The 15804-nt window shown below is 48.4% G+C and overlaps 2 protein-coding genes across 6 annotated transcripts in view; one reads left to right on the forward strand and one right to left on the reverse strand.

Moving 5' to 3' along the window:
* The first annotated feature begins 2981 nt into the window (after positions 1–2981).
* MPEG1 (macrophage expressed 1) lies at positions 2982–7088 on the forward strand. The gene has a single exon (XM_036880325.2). It carries the CDS (start codon positions 3062–3064, stop codon positions 5213–5215), a length of 2154 nt encoding a protein of 717 aa, XP_036736220.2. The 5' UTR covers positions 2982–3061; the 3' UTR covers positions 5216–7088.
* Positions 7089–7695: 607 nt separating this feature from the next.
* The window catches only part of DTX4 (deltex E3 ubiquitin ligase 4), a 34057-nt gene continuing 25948 nt past the window's right edge, over positions 7696–15804 (reverse strand). For 2 of the 5 annotated variants that reach the window (XM_057507050.1, XM_036880326.2), the window contains exons 8-9: positions 14402–14491; positions 7696–11129 (exon numbers count right to left, since the gene is read on the reverse strand). In XM_057507050.1, coding sequence (XP_057363033.1) covers positions 10896–11129; positions 14402–14491 — 324 coding nt within the window. In that variant the 3' untranslated portion in view covers positions 7696–10895. The remainder of the gene's footprint in view (positions 11130–14401; positions 14492–15804) is intronic. The other 3 variants (XR_005023725.2, XR_008999170.1, XR_005023726.2) reach the window with 3 other exon arrangements.

The following is a 15804-nucleotide window of genomic DNA, read 5'->3' on the forward strand; positions in this document are numbered from 1 at the left end:
GGCTCCAAGCCCACACAGAACTGAACCTCAGACAGGAATCATGGTTTGGCTCTGCATACGATGGTGTCAGTTACACGTGCTCAAACTGAGGAAGAGAGCAGACATGGGACTTCCCTCTTGCCTCTCTTTGGAGGAAGTGAAATCACTCTTCTGCAACACAGATGTGTACACTTTTCAGAAAAGTTGTCTTTTTCTTTCAGAAACCAAAGTTCAGTTTTAAGGCATGGGCCCTTGAGAACGGCCATCTGGAGAGTTTGTGTGACTGCATATGCATTTCAGTACAAGAAAAAGTAGAGGAAATTGCTGGAGAGCAGAGTAAAGCAGGAAAAGTGTGGCTAAAAGGCTCTGGTCAAACACTGCTGGCCACTTCCTCACTCCTGACCTTTATGAGCAACAATTCTAGCAAGGGGATGCAAATCTGAGTTGAGCTGAAATTGCCATAGTTTGTACTTTTCCTTCCATTGTCCCCCTGAGAATTCCAAAGAAGACTTCCTTGAGCATGGCAATCGCAGAATCACTTTGGATACTGTGGCTTTGGATCATTTCAGGTATATAAAAATTCTAGATACAATGTGTTTCTTTATGTTTTTAAATGTGTATTTTTTTTTGCTAGTTTTTCTAAGTACATGCCTGTATTTGGCACTTAGAAGATTCTCAATAAAATTTTGTCAAATGAGTGAACACTGTTGAAAACTCAAACAATACAGAAAGCTAAGAGGAAAGAATTTAAATGATTTATACAACCTACTGACAAGATACAATTACTGTCAATGGGTTGGTTTGTGTATATCTGTCTAGTCATACATATTATACATGGTTGAGGTCATACTGAATGTATATCACACTTTTTCCACTTAGTATTATGGCATAAGAATTTCTCATGTTCTTAAAGTTGTTTGAAAACATAATTATGATGGCTGCAAAATATTTCCTCCTAGGGATGCAATATAATTTCACACTTATTGACTTTATTAGCTATTTTCAATTTTTTGCTGTGATAAAAATGAAGAGGAAGGCTGTCCAAAAAAATGACAATAACTGGGTGTTCAGGGATATAGGAAAACCTGAATATAGATTAATCTATAATCACTTTGTTTGTACTCTCATTCCAGAAGACTGAGGTCCCAACAGGATCTATTAATGAGAAATGGAAAAGCAAGAAATTGTCAGCATGACTCCAAAACACTGTGAGAGTTTTCTGATTCTGATGGATGAGCCCTGAAACAGTTTGGAGAGAAACATGTGGACATTTCAACAGACTTATTGGAAGTACCCGAGGGCACGCAACTGTAATTTCTCCAATTGTAGGGTCACTCTACCAAGTGATTTTTAACTAACTGATTTATAAATTAACCAGGACATCCTATGCAGATGCTTTCTTCTCTAGCCAAGCATAACTGGATGCTGGTTCATAAATTAATCCCTTTGGGGTATAAGTGAATGCCTGGAACATGGTACTCAGTCACGAATAGACCCAGGATGTAGTATTTCTCGGTTTGGAGAAACACCATCAAGGTTTTATAATAAGTAGTGAAGCTCGGCCTGGGAGGCAACTGGCCTGATTATTTCTGAAAACACTTGTCAGATGCATCAGTGACAATCTATGGTAATTCAGTTCCTTGGGACCTTCTTTCCAGGATGCATTCGGGTGATGGTACAGTGAAACCTATGATTGAAACATGACTTTTTCAGTCTCTGCTCTGCATCTGGTTTGTGGTATGATTTTAGGAGCTACGAGGGTGCAGTTGGGAGCTTCATTAACTCCTTTGGGTTCCCTGACTACCACTAAAAGTATTCAAATGTGCCCTAATGGTCCCGAATAATTGATTGAGCTAGGCTTCAATTAATCCAGTCTGGAATCTGTGGGTCTGGGAACAACATTCCAAATTATGGGGTCTAATAGATACAGCATTAGCACATGAAAGGAAATTCATGAAATTATGTCCTAATATTACAAACATATTATTGCTTTTATTAAGAAAAATATTGAGTAATAAAGAACCACATTCTTTTTTATGCACCTTTGCTGATTACATACATTTAACAACAGAATGAAAAATTAAAGATCTAACAGATGGTACCAACTTATTGCTAACTACATACACATACACAGGAAAATGTATGATACAGGGAATGTATAAATGTGTACACATATGCATGCACATTCCTTGGCTACTGTCTGCTTTTGATAAACCAAAATCTAGATTAGATTGTGGATTTTCTCTTTGCTTAAACATTTCTGTCTGAAAGGAAACCACAGTGTGGGGCCCCTTGTCTCTACTTTGAATGCTGGGATAAGGCAGGCTGAGGTGCCTAGCAGTTAGCAAAATGGAATCCTCTTCAGGCCCCTTCAGCTCTGCCCCAGATAATGCCATCTCCAAACCCAGAACAATTAGGGCCTTATGACAGTGAAACGCCTTAGGACAGGTGTCAAAGATTTTCACTCCTTTCTTCTGTGTGAACCACCCTCACCTCAGGTGAATGGGCAACCCCGGCCTGCACCCTGACCTCCAGGTAGCCTAGGTGGGGGGTGGGGAGGCAGGCCATCTCAGCAACTGTGATGTCGCCATTCACCTCTGCATTTGCAGTAAAAGCAAACTGATATTGGAGTCCCAGGGGAGGGCAGTCAGAGAAAATCTGGAACATCAAGAGCATGACCAGAAAGCAACACCAAAGCTTTCTTTCGAAGCTGGAAGTTTGGCACAGGGGAGGCAGTAAGGTGTGTGGTTGCTCTTTTTCTGAGGGCCCACCACTGCTGCAGAGGAACCAGCCTGAGGCTGGAGGCAGGTGGGGGGCAGTAGGGATTGTTAACTGTTAAGAACATAGAGCTGTGCTTGTGTATCTAGTACAACATGTTTTTTTCAAAGTCTCAATGGACTTTGGTATTCCAACTGACTTTCATTTCCCCATTTCGCAATTAGGGTAAACTGAAGAGAAACTGCCGGCTTTGAGAGAACAGTTGAAGTTGTTTCAGCAACTGCTCTCTTTCCCTTAGGTTCATTCTAGACTACGCCAGCTGGCTGCCGCTTAGGGCTGGCGTGTGGCTGGTGCCGTCGGAGCCATGAGCATCTTCAGGGGCGCCGTCCTCTTCTGGGCAGTGGTAGCATGGGCTCAAATGGACAAGCCTCCGGGAGAGACAGATATGTCTGGGTCCCAAAAATGTAAGAATGCCTTAAAACTACCTGTTTTGGAAGTCTTACCCGGTGGGGGCTGGGATAATCTGCGGAATGTGGACATGGGACGGGTGATGGACCTGACTTACGCCAACTGCAGGACCACAGAGGATGGACAGTACATCATCCCCGAGGAAATCTTCACCATCGCCCGGAAACAGAGCAACCTGGAGATGAACTCAGAAATCCTGGAATCCTGGATGAACTACCAGAGCAGTACCTCCTCCTCCATTAACCTGGAGCTCTCCCTTTTCTCCAAAGTTAACGGCAAGTTCTCCCCTGAGTTCCAGAAGGTGAAGACGCTTCAAGTGAAGGACCAAGCTGTAACTACCAGGGTTCAGGTAAGAAACCTGGTCTACACGGTCAAAATCAACCCAGTTTCAGAACTAAGCTGGGGGTTTAAGAAGGAGCTCATGGACATCTCTGACCGTCTGGAGAACAACCAGACGCGGATGGCCACCTACTTGGCAGAACTCCTGGTCCTCAACTATGGCACTCACGTCATCACCAGCATGGACGCTGGAGCCGCTCTCATTCAGGAGGACCACATCAGAGCCTCCTTCCTGCAGGACTGCCAGGGCAGCCACAGTGCTGTGACTGCCTCTGCAGGAGTCACCTTCCTCAACATCGTGAACTTCAAGTTTGAGGAGAACTACACCTCACAGAATGCCCTCACCAAGAGCTACATCTCCAACCGAACCAACTCCAGGGTGCAAAGTGTTGGAGGGACTCTTTTTTACCCAGGTATCACCCTCCAGGCCTGGCAGCAGAGCATCACCAACCACCTGGTGGCCATAGACCGTGCTGGCCTGCCTCTGCATTTCTTCATCAACCCCAACACGCTGCCTGAGTTGCCGGGGCCCTTGGTGAAGAAGTTGTCAAGGACGGTGGAAACAGCTGTGAGGCGCTACTACACATTCAACACCTATCCTGGATGCACGGATCACAACTCACCCAACTTCAATTTTCAGGCCAACACGGATGACGGCTCTTGCGAGGGGAAAATGACCAATTTCTCCTTCGGTGGAGTTTATCAGGAATGCACCCAGCTCTCAGGGAATGCGGCTGTCCAACTCTGCCAAAAGTTGGAGCAGAAGAATCCACTCACTGGTGATTTCTCCTGCCCCTCTGGCTACTCCCCAATCCGCCTGCTGGCCCAGATCCACGAGGAGGGTTATAACCAGCTGGAGTGCCAGCGGAAGTGCTCCCTCCTCATCTTCTGCAAGACGGTGTGTGAAGATGTGTTCCGGGTGGCAAAGGCCGAATTTAGGGCTTTTTGGTGCGTGGCTAGTGGCCAAGTACCAGAAAACTCAGGACTGCTTTTTGGGGGACTTTTCAGCGGTAAGAGCATAAATCCTTTAACAAATGCACAGGCCTGCCCTGCCGGCTACTTCCCCTTGAGGCTTTTTGAAAACCTCAAGGTCTGTGCCTCTCAGGACTATGAGCTGGGATACAGGTTTTCAGTCCCCTTTGGTGGGTTCTTTAGCTGTGCAGTTGGGAACCCCTTGGTGGGTCCTGCCATTGCCAGAGACTTAGGGGCGCCTGCTCTAAAGAAGTGTCCTGGGGGCTTCAGCCAACACCTAGCCCTCATCAGCGATGGGTGCCAGGTGTCCTACTGCGTCAAGTCTGGGCTTTTTACAGGAGGGTCTCTGCCTCCTGCCAGGCTCCCACCTTACACCCGGCCACCCCTCATGAGTCAGGCTGCCACCAACACTGTCATGGTGACTAATACTGAGACTGCAAGATCCTGGATTAAAGATGCCCAGACCCACCAGTGGAGGCTGGGGGAGCCATTAGAGCTGCGCAGGGCCATGAAGGTCATCCATGGGGATGACAGTGGCCTGTCAGGGGGAGCAGCAGCTGGGGTCACGGTGGGGGTCACCGCTGTCCTGGCAGCTGTCATCGCCCTGGCCATCTATGGCACCAGGAAGTACAGGAACAGGGGGTACCAGGCCTTAGAGGACGAGAGTCAGAGTTTGGCTTCGGGCACCGCAGCAAGAGGAGACACTCCAGACCAAAAGCAGGAGCAGAGTCCAGCCTAAATCTCTCCCAGGAAACTTTCTCTCATTTCTCCAGAGCTTGAAGCACGCCATCCATTCCTTCTCCCTCCACTTCTGCTTTCCTGAGTATCAAAATGGCAAGTGCAGCAAAACGCAGGTATTAACTTTGTGACTTCATTAGGTCTCTGGGCCAGGAAATTAGTAGAGCTACATGGACAAGGTCCGGGTAGGGGCTGGGGAGCAGGTGTGACTTTTTAAGCAAAAGTCATCCAGAGCACTAAAACACAAAGGGGGTGTCTTTTCTCTGTGGGTGTCGTTAATTACCTTGATCTGAATGCATATATGTAAAAAGAGAGGAGGGAGAAGGTTGACATTTGGACATGGAGACCGTGCATGCAATCTGTTGGCAGAGGTTTCCAATTCACAAGTTGTAAGAATCTCTCCTGTTAAGCATTACCCTCCCACTGTTTTGTTTTTTAAAAAGCTATCTGGGTTCCATATTCCTGGAGGCTGACAGAGCCCCTGGAAGACACAGCTTTTCAGCTCTGAGGGTTCTGTCCTGATGGACTGTGCTTGCCTCTGGGTCATCTCAACGTCATCGAACAGAAAGATGTTGCCTATCCTAAGCTCACTTTTTCCAACTACCTCATAATTAAGACTTACTTGGACCAGGCCACTTTTGGACTTCAGACTAGTGTCATAAAGTCCTCAGAAAATATTTTAACGTATAAACTTCTATTAGAAGGTCAAGGGAGAAAGTATTGTTTGGAGACAAGAAGCGAGTAATAAGGCTGAAACTGGAAAAGATTCCAGTGCTCAGGGGAAATTGGAATTCTTATCCACAACTGACTGCCTGGTCTCTTCCTCTTATTTAGCTCATTCTAAATTGGGCACAGAAAGGAGCTGTAGATTTGGTTGGATCAAGCATTACAGTTTCCTGGTCTGTGTGACCAAAGTATAATCCCTTTCCCTTCTGTGAGCAGCCCTTAATCTTCCTGCCTTCACATGCACACACACACACACAACCAAACACACCCCACATTCTAACAAGAAGTCCTTATTTTTCTGGGGGTAGATGAGGAACAATGTAAGAAGTCAAAGTAAACCCACATCTAAGTGCTTCCCTGAAACCAGAAAGAGTAGAAAGTATCAGTTATGTAGCTTACCTTTGTTTTGTTTTCTAGCAGAAAGGGGGCTGACATGATCAAATCCATGTTTTAAAATAAATTGAAAAAGACATCTCACACCATTTGTGACACAGTTCCAGGCTAATTTCCCTGGCGCATCTAGCAGGACGCATGATGGTTACCTGGCATTTGGGGCTTGGCCCAGTTTTAATACCAATCTCACCTAATTGTACTTATTAGGGTGGATTAGTCATGTTCCTCCAAGACATTTTTTTTAAGTCATATATTTCCTCACCAAATCAAATGTCATTAGTGGATTATACTTTATGAGGAATAATTTGTCCTTTCCTAGTTAACGTTCACACTCAAGAGATTGGCTTACAATAGGTCCTTCTTCTAAGGAGATAGAAGCATCCCAGCCTGAGGGAAGATGGGAAGAGATCCCAAACAGAAGAGAAGTGATCACAGAGTTTGAGCCTCACTCTCCTGGCTGCCCAGCCAGGGACACTGATTTCTAGAAACTCTTCCCTTAACCCTGCCTCTGAAGCATTAAAATGTTCTCCTTAACCTCTGGGTGACTGGTGAGTAAGTTTCAGACAAGCTAATCACTTTTCTGCAAGAACTGATTTTCCCATGAATTCTTTGAAGATTACCGAGTTGGGAGAGAAAGTATAGCTAATGGCTCTCCAACTTTTAACACACTAACTGCCCATTAAAATAAAAAACTCTTACCTTTTTACTAACAAAATTGCACATAAATATGCATTAAAATGTGTACTTAAGGAACACTCTGTCCCCAGAATGTGAGATTTGGCAGTTTACATTCATTAAGTCATTTTTCAAAGTCAGAACCCCGATGAGGGAATCCCCAGGTCTGCTTTCCTGAGTGGTGAGCCCAGGCTGGTGGGACCTGTGGGAAGGCTAATCTCAGCTTCCAAGAAAACCACACTCCACGGACTGTTGGAAACCGAGGCACATTTGGACGACAGAGGCGGCTTCCACTTGCATTTTATTTCTGTGTTCTTGTCTGTATTGACAAGATGAGTAATACTAAACATTTATTTGGAAAACAGTAGCCTGTAAACTATTGAAACATGCACCATATTATAGTCAGGGGAAGGGGATTTTAAGTAAGTGGACATTTGTAGCTTCAGGATGGTCCTTGCGCCACAGATTCATTTAATTATCTCCCTGCCATGTGGTGGATTTCTTTAGAGGAACAAGAAGCCAAGCCAGGTTCCGTGGTCAACTGTGTGGTGGAAAAGATGTGAGAGAAGAGAGAAAGGGACTTCCCCGTGTCCCGTGGAAGGGCTGTGGTTGCTCACGGTCTTGGGGAGGTGCCCCTAATGCCTCACAGATAGGTGCCCTGATCTACAAAAAGCAGAAGGTTAACAGTTTGTGGTTGTTCATTTGCCATTTATTGTTCTGCACATACACCTCATGAGCACCAGGTGGCAATGTCCTTTCACAGAGCAACACAAAGGACTTCAAAACACACCAATTACAATGATTGACCAGAGGATGTTCACCTGCCCTCTCCCAGAAACCCCCCCTCCACTTGAATGCCAGTGACCACAGACAAGCAAAGGGGACAGGGCCCTTGTACCACACGGGGCCTTCCCGGGGTCCTCTCATGCGCACACAGTGCAAACCAGGATGAGTACTTTTGACCAAGTATAAAACCACAGAGAAGTTCAACCTTTGCAAAAGGGTTGGGGGAAGGGGGATGAAGACCCAAAGGCACACACACAGCCACATATACACGATGGAGCTTTGAGGGATGGACATCTGACAGGGTTTGTCTCCAATCCCACTTGCCATCCCTGGAGACGCGGGAAGGGAGACAGCAGGCTGCTGGTGCTATGATGGGAGGACAGTGTGGGATTCTACGCGCAGGCTGGGAGCGCAGCAGGGCTTCCGGCGGGAAGACGGAGTCCAAGCGGAGGATGCCCGGGGCCCCTGCCTGCAGGGCTCTCACTGAACCCGAGACCGTACCTCTCCAGGCACTGGAGAAAGGGCAAAGGCAGCCCCCTGCCTTGCCTGGCACAGTGTTAGAAAGGAAATTCAAGATCCTTCTTTCCAAGAAGTCCCACAGGAGGAGTGGCATGAGGACTCGGGGGCTACCAAGCATCCTCAGGAAGAGAAATGGCGCACAGACTTGATCAACATCCTCGAGGCAAAGGCCAGAGCGGGTAACCTCCTCTCACGGTGGGATTGCCCCGCGCCGGCCCCCTGCATGCACGCTGGGCCCTCCTTCTGCTCCTGACCGACCCCTACCCCACCGTACGGTTCTGCCTGATGCAGGGACCCAGCTCTCCCCACTGCCCACTGCCAGTCGTCAAAGCAGGTCTTCTTTCTCTCCCCGCGTCCCACTGCACAAATGTACATTTCCACCCGCTGCCCCTCGATCTGTTTCTTCATCCCTGGGGGTGGGAACCGCAGATCCTGGCCTGGGTGCTGAGACAGCAGTAGGCCCACAGCCAGGCTCTCCGACCAGCTCTGGTACGTGGCAGCCTGGCGAAGGGCGTGGGGCCGACATTAAACACTGGAGGCATGTCTCCTGCACTGACCTCCTTCCTAACTGCGGCAGGAAATGCCCCGTGGCCTGGTGAGCTCAGGACCAGCACCTGGTCTGCTGGTGACATAACATGGCTGCAGACTGCTAGGAAAGGAGGGAACTGCGGTGGCAGGAACAATGTCGCAGGGCTCCATCTGCTGGAGCCGATTCAGGGCCCTGGGGCCACGGGGAAAGCCAAGGAAGGCTCGGCACCAGCATGTCCCACGCAGCTGCGTGACACTCAGGTGGACCCCCTGGCCACACGAACGTCAACGCGCCTCCAGGCCAAAGAGCATGCGGCTTCGGAGCTGGCCCTCAGAGAAGCTTGGTCTCCAGTTCCAAATTGGGTACCGTTTTTTAAGGTTCTTCTGTTAGAATTTTTCTAGCATCAAAAACTTTCCAAATAGTATGAGATATATATGCATATATATATGTCAAACCCCCAAAATATGAGGTATATAAATTCAAATTAGTATCCAGAGGAACTTCCCCCAAACACTTTAATTCAAAGAACCCACTTTCGAAGGGGGAAGTGGGTTTCCCTTCCTGATCCACCTTCTCTCCTCCCTGATGTCCAGTTCCTTCCTTACTGGGAGCCAAAGGCAGAGGAATGTTGAGGTGGGGAGGCCCTGGGACGCCACCGAGATGAAGGTTGGACTGGACCAGAATGCGGTCCTGGCCCTTTTAGGAATGAGCTGCGGACTTTCCCTCCATGGTCTAGGTCAGTTTGGATTAGATGAGGGAGATGGTACCCAGGGCCACCTCTGGGCTCTAATTAGCAAATCTGTATGGAGACAGATTGAAGCCCTCATAGAAGCAAGGCTGGATGGATATTGGTCCAGATCTAATCTTGAAAGAGAGACAGAAAGGGGTCAGTCCAGCCCTCACCTTACACATCAGCTCAAGCACAGTTCTAGGTCCAAGTTTACTCTGGGATGAGCTGGCAAAGGATGAGGAAAGTCAAGGGACCACAGCCTGGCTGTTCGATCCCATCAGAACCAGGGTGTGACACCTCACAAAAGAGCACAAAAACACGATGGGACGCTCCACCAACCTGGCCCGGTGTGTGCACATGCACGTGCACGCAGACACATGCGCGTGCACACACGCAGACACATGCGCGCGCGCGCACACACACACACACACACGCAGGTACACAGATGGCACAGAGCCCTGCACAGGCTCTACTCACAGTGACTTGATGAAACTCATGGCATCTTTGAGCAGGTCTGGGACGAGCTGAGAAGGAGGCTATGGGCTCCTCTCCCTGAGGACAGTTCAGATGCTGAGTCGGGTGCAGACTCTGGTCTGATCAGACAGCAGCTGGACACATCACAGATGCCACCCCAGAGAGGAACCCCAGAGTCCATCCATCCTCACAAGACAACCAGCTGCCTCTTTGGACAGGTGGGAAGTGTGAGGAGGAGGGAGGGCCAGAGAAGTCAAGGACCATCATGAGCGCTGAGGGCGCCCCCAGTAACTTCAGCCTCCCGGACCCCCTTGGCAAGGAGTGTTTCCTCACTGTACACTGAGGCATCGATTTATGTCACAGCAGTTTAGCTGGTCACCCCATTGCCCTCCAACCTTGCACAGTGAGAGCTCCTCGCCTCCAGTGGAGGCGAGAAAAATGGAAACTCTGCCCTCGAAGCAGAATGGAAGCAGCGAGAAGCCAGCTGAGGCACTAAACCTCGGGCTTCAGAAGGCCAAGTATAGGGTGCCCATGTGCCATCTGCACCCTAAGTGTGCTGGCTGTGCCCCCTGCTTAGGGGGTTGGGGGATTCTTGCCTACCCAGCACCGAAAACTCCATGGGAACAGCCCGAGGATGACCCTCATCCCACGTACCCTTAGTGGTGGATGAGGTTTATGAGTGACATCTCCTTATTCAATCTGGCTCCCCCTGGGGCTGGGAGATGGAGACAGGAGGGGAGATGACGAAGCATGGAGGACCTGGCACCAATCTCTACCTTGGCTACCCCCATGTCTTGCCCTGTGGTCCCCACGGCCCTCCCACTCTACCCCCCACACGCCCCGGCCAGCTCAGTCCTTCTCCTGGGCAGCACTGTCCTCAGAAATGCCCTGGGCAGCCAGTTCAGCCAGCACATTATCCAGGTAGTTGGCATCTGGGTAGCCATGGCCAGTGAGATTAGAGCCGAACTCGGTCTTGTGGTGGACCTCGTTCCAGATGACGGTGTCGGACTCGCCCGTGGTGCTGGAGGTGCCGATGGCAAAGATGAGGCGGCGATCCCAGGCCACCAGCAGCAGCTTGAGGACCTGAGACAGCAAAGGCCGGGACCAGAGGCAGACACTCGGTGTTGGTCACAGACCATCCCTGCATGCAGAGAGTCCTCCCCGGGTCCCACTCCTTCCTGCATCCTATGCCCCAAGTGGCACTGTGAATGGAAGGAGATATGGCTGTGGAGTCGGGGACTGCAGGTCCAGTCTTGGCTCTGTCACCAACTAACTGCAAGAGCTTGGATAATTTATATCACCCCTCTGAGCTTTAACTTCCTCACTCAGAAAACAGCAATGGCACGACCTGCCTCTAAAGGTTGTGAGCATCTCCGGGCGTTACATGAAAAGCACATTCATGGTAGTGCTGGCACACGCTGACCAACAGGGTTAGCTGCCAGTGTCACAGCTGCATCTCACAAGAAGGATCTAGGAATTCAAGGCACTTGGGTATGAGATCTTCTGAGACTGTGCCCTCCATTACCACCACTACCTGAATGTGGTATTAAGTTACCCAGAGCTGCAGTTGTGGAAGACTTCCCCAGGGACACGGCTGCACTGCTCTGAGCCCTCCAGGTCATCTTTATGTTCATCTGGTCCTCACCACCATACTCAGGCTGGTCTGGAAGGTACTATTACTGTCTCTATCTTATAGGTGAGCCCCAAAGAGGTGTGAAGGCTTGCAGAAAGTTCTAGTTCAGGGAAATTATTTTTTTTAAACCTGTATTTAGCAAGACAAAAGCCTAACATGCTATCCTCTCCAGCATGAAGAAGGAATGCAATTAAAACACATTGGATTCAAAACTGAACTACTGACAACACCATGGCATGGAGGTGCCATGCCAGGGCTGGAGGGGGGATGACAACAGTAGCAGTAAAAATAATAGCAGACAGCAAAATATGAGCCAAAAATGTTGCTCATTGCCTGAATGTTTACATACTAGGTGTCAAGCACTGGGTCATGTGCCAGCTATAATAATCAGATAAGACAGGGCCTCTCATTTCCTCCTTTCTGCAGATGAAGAAACAGGCTCCCAAGGTCAAAGACTTGCCTTGCTCATACAGCTAGGATGTGGCAGAAGGGGGCCTTGATTTTTAGGACTGCCTGACTTTATAGTCCCTGGTCTGAATCATTCCTCTGCTGAGTTTTAGGGGAGGATCAGTACAGATTTCATGGAAGAGGCTTCTTCTGAGCTGAGCCATGGAAGGAGAGGAGGATTTGAAGTTTGGCACTAGAGGAGGATGTGTAGACACAGTAAATAAATGTGAGCCAAGGCATGTATAATTACAACAAAAGCTGTCACCACACTGGGCATCTCACAAAGCCTACTTTTCATTTAATTCTTACAATATCCTGTCCAGACAGATGGAAATGATCACCACTGTCATGTAGATTAGGAAACAGAGACTTAAGGACATTAAACTTTATGCCAGTTTCCACATTTCCACATCTGTTAAATGGCAAAACTAGGACTTGAACCCAGCTTGGTCTGGTTCCAAAGCCCATGCACGCTCTTATTATCTCTTTCTGCAATAGCACCCAAGGTTAGCCCCTGGGAACAGCAGATGCGAAGGACAGGATGAGAGTCGGTGAGAGGGAAGGTCGAGACTCACACTCCCTGGTCTTGTCTGTCAAGCTGATCTGTCTAGGTGGTACTTTGTAAAGGAGGAGGGAAAGCCATCAAAACAACGTTGTTGTTTTTTCTTACTTTATTTCTTTTAAACAAAGGAGGTTGATGCTGGAATTGTGCTTTAGGTCCTCCTCAGCTGGTGGCAGGTCAAAGATGAAAGCATTAACTAGGTGGGTGGGGCAGGACTGCAAAAGGAGACAAGGGGTTTGGGAGGCAGCATGAGGATAAATGGGCTGAGTGGATGTGGCAGTTTCCAGCAAGAGTCCAGTCTGGGTCCGAGATATTCTGGGTACGTCGTTGACATAAAGCCCTGGCAGAGGAGCAGTTCTTGGCAAGAGGAGTCAAGTTCTAGCAGTAAGACTTTACAATGGAGACATTTACCCAGCAGTTGGGATGAAGATCTAGGGCTCAGGCATAGAAATGGGGCAGATACGTATCAGGACTGATCCTGATCCCTAATCTGAGGACATTGCACTGGGCACATCATGATAGAGTTGATTTGTTCATTGTTCTACACCATCTGCTTCCTCTCCTGTAAGAAGTGAACTTATCCATACCCTTTGCAGGAGCCCTGCAGGGCCTCCCTTAGGCAGTTCACCCACGCCGTTCTGCACCTGGCTTGCCCATGTCTTGCTGGGGCCTGGGAAACGTGAGTGGAGGTAAGAAGCTTCCAGGAACAGCTCTAATGGAATTGCACAAGTCCCTTGGATTCTCTTTGGTCCTCTGCCCCCTTCAGTGAGAAGAGCATGGACCATGGAAGGGCTGGCTGCTCCTTCCATCTGGATTCCAGAATGGGAATCTATGTGGAGCACACTCAGCTGACCCCCAGCATCAAGCCAACCACAGCCACTGACATGCAAAGTGCACTGGAAACAAACATTTATTGAAGTAAGTCATGAGGCCTAAGGTAGTTTGTTACACAGCACGCCTAGAGAAAGCTAACTAAAACACACCTCTTATCCAACATTTTCCCCGGCACCCCCATAAGAAAGGGCACAATATTCCCTTAGATCAACTGTTCTTCTCCCTTTTGATATTGGGGAAGGTTTTTGAAAACCCAGTGATGTTCTGGCCTTATCCACAGAAAAATGAGCATAAAATTTTTTTCCCCCAATTTAGAATTCATAGAACCACTGAAGCCTCACCATGAATCACTGCGAGTCCAGAAACCCAGTGATCTTTCCCTCTGCCCTTTGGGAAAAGTCAAGGAATTCAGAAGTACGTAAAAGGAAAACAGTATCCAGCAAACTAAGACCTCTGTCCCAGACTATGTTCCCCAAGTTTTAAGGTGCCATCAGATCACCTGGGATTTTCTTAAAATGGAATCGGTTCTAAGGTTCTGCATTTCTACCAAGCTTTTGAGGCACTGCACTGGTGTGGGTCCCAGGACCAACTGTTAAGCATCAAAGCCCTAGAGAAAGTGTCCTGAAACAGATGAATTATTGCCAGTGATATCCAGGAGAGGAAAAAGCCAAAAGCCTTGCACTCATCACCCTGGAAAACAAAATTCTAATCATATCCACCCTTACCTGTGGTTGACTCAAATACAACCTTCTTACCATGCACATCCAGAGTTAAAAAGAGACCGAGTTCTCTTTAACCTGGGCTTGGTAGGAAGCAAGACCTACGGCCCTAACACAGCAGGAAAGTCCCTGCCCAGCCCTGAAGCCCCCGTGCTCTTACTTTTCTGCCTTTCTCGCTGTCCGGTAGGTAACAGTGTCGTGGGAAGCCACGGGCGCTGAAACTCTTCCCAGGATTCGGGTGTTCTGGCCCCTGGAAGTGATGTACGGCAGGGACATGAGACCAGCATCATGATTAATTTTCCAAAAAAGCCAAGATATAAACAGCATAGTTAAGAACAGGAAAGATTCCATTTTAAAAATCAGGAAGTTAGGAAGATTCCTAACATATTCTTTAACAAACAGGCAATAACTCAACCCGCTTTGGGGGCAGGGCAGGCAGTCTTGATTGATTATGTTTCCAGAGAGAAGCTGCTATCCTGGAGAGGAACCAACCAATTTCTTGTCTTAATTTTGGAGAATTACGTGGAGGACTGATAATAGAAAATATAATGCCTTGCACCAGAGATAAGCATTTTGAGGTTACTTTACAAGTCTATAACCCCTGGCCCTGTGTCACACGCCTGAAAAATCCTTAAAGAGAGAACTCCCAGCTTTTCAGAGCACCTCCTGGACGCCTGCACTTTTTCTCTCTTTAGGTGCGTACCTTAAATAAAGCTTTCTCCCTGCTCAACTTACCGCATTTTGTCTTTTTGCTATTTCATTCTATTTCCAAGTTTCCATTTTACCCTGGTGAGTAGGGAGGGGCTGCTGAGAGTCTGATTTGGGCCTGCGACTTCCGTCACCTGGACGACCTTATGCAGCATGCCTCCTCTTCCTCCCTCTGCACTTTCCTGCTGTCAGCCGCCTGCAAGGCCGCTCGCTGCCATTCATTTCCACTCTCCCTTTAACAAGTTCCTTCTTTGCCTACACTCTTGTGACCTGCTCGAGAATTCTTTCTCGTTCAGTCAAGAAACTGCCCCCATCCAGGTTAGGTTTCACCTGGCATGCAGGGAGAGACCCCCCCAGATGCAGCTGCTGAGCAACAGAAGCAGAAAGCAGCCAAGGGCACTTTTCAATTACTTCTAATGGGGAGGGGTGGTGCAGGCCGTGACTAGTGCAAAAAATGATGACAATAACAATGGCCACAGAGCCGAAACACAGACCAGACCCAAAAAGCAGTGGGAGTCGCCGTCTAACGGGCTTTGGAATCCTTGGCCCTGGGATGGGTCCCAGGGCTGTGTTATCTGGAGGCCTCTCAGGGGTCCTCGGTTCCCCACCCATTAAATGGGAGGATGTCAAATGCTCATCTTGTGGGGCAATTTTGCATGTTAAGTGAGCTCAGTGGCTGGTGCTTGGTAAGAGCTCAGCAAATGCTTATTATCACCATCATCATCATCTGTTTGGGCTCTTTTGTTTTACAGAAGAGGAAAACTGCCTCCCAGAGAAGTTAAGTGATCTCCTAATGACAATGGCTTTACCAAAACTGAAGTCCAGGTCTCCTGAGGCACATGCTGGCCTTCTTAC

The sequence above is a fragment of the Manis pentadactyla genome, chromosome 9, assembly GCF_030020395.1.
Source record: "Manis pentadactyla isolate mManPen7 chromosome 9, mManPen7.hap1, whole genome shotgun sequence".
In the NCBI taxonomy this organism is placed as follows: Eukaryota; Metazoa; Chordata; class Mammalia; order Pholidota; family Manidae; genus Manis; species Manis pentadactyla.

Excerpts from the sequence above, each read along its gene's own strand:
- MPEG1 (XM_036880325.2), top strand. The coding sequence starts at position 3,062 with ATGAGCATCTTCAGGGGCGCCGTCCTCTTCTGGGCAGTGGTAGCATGG.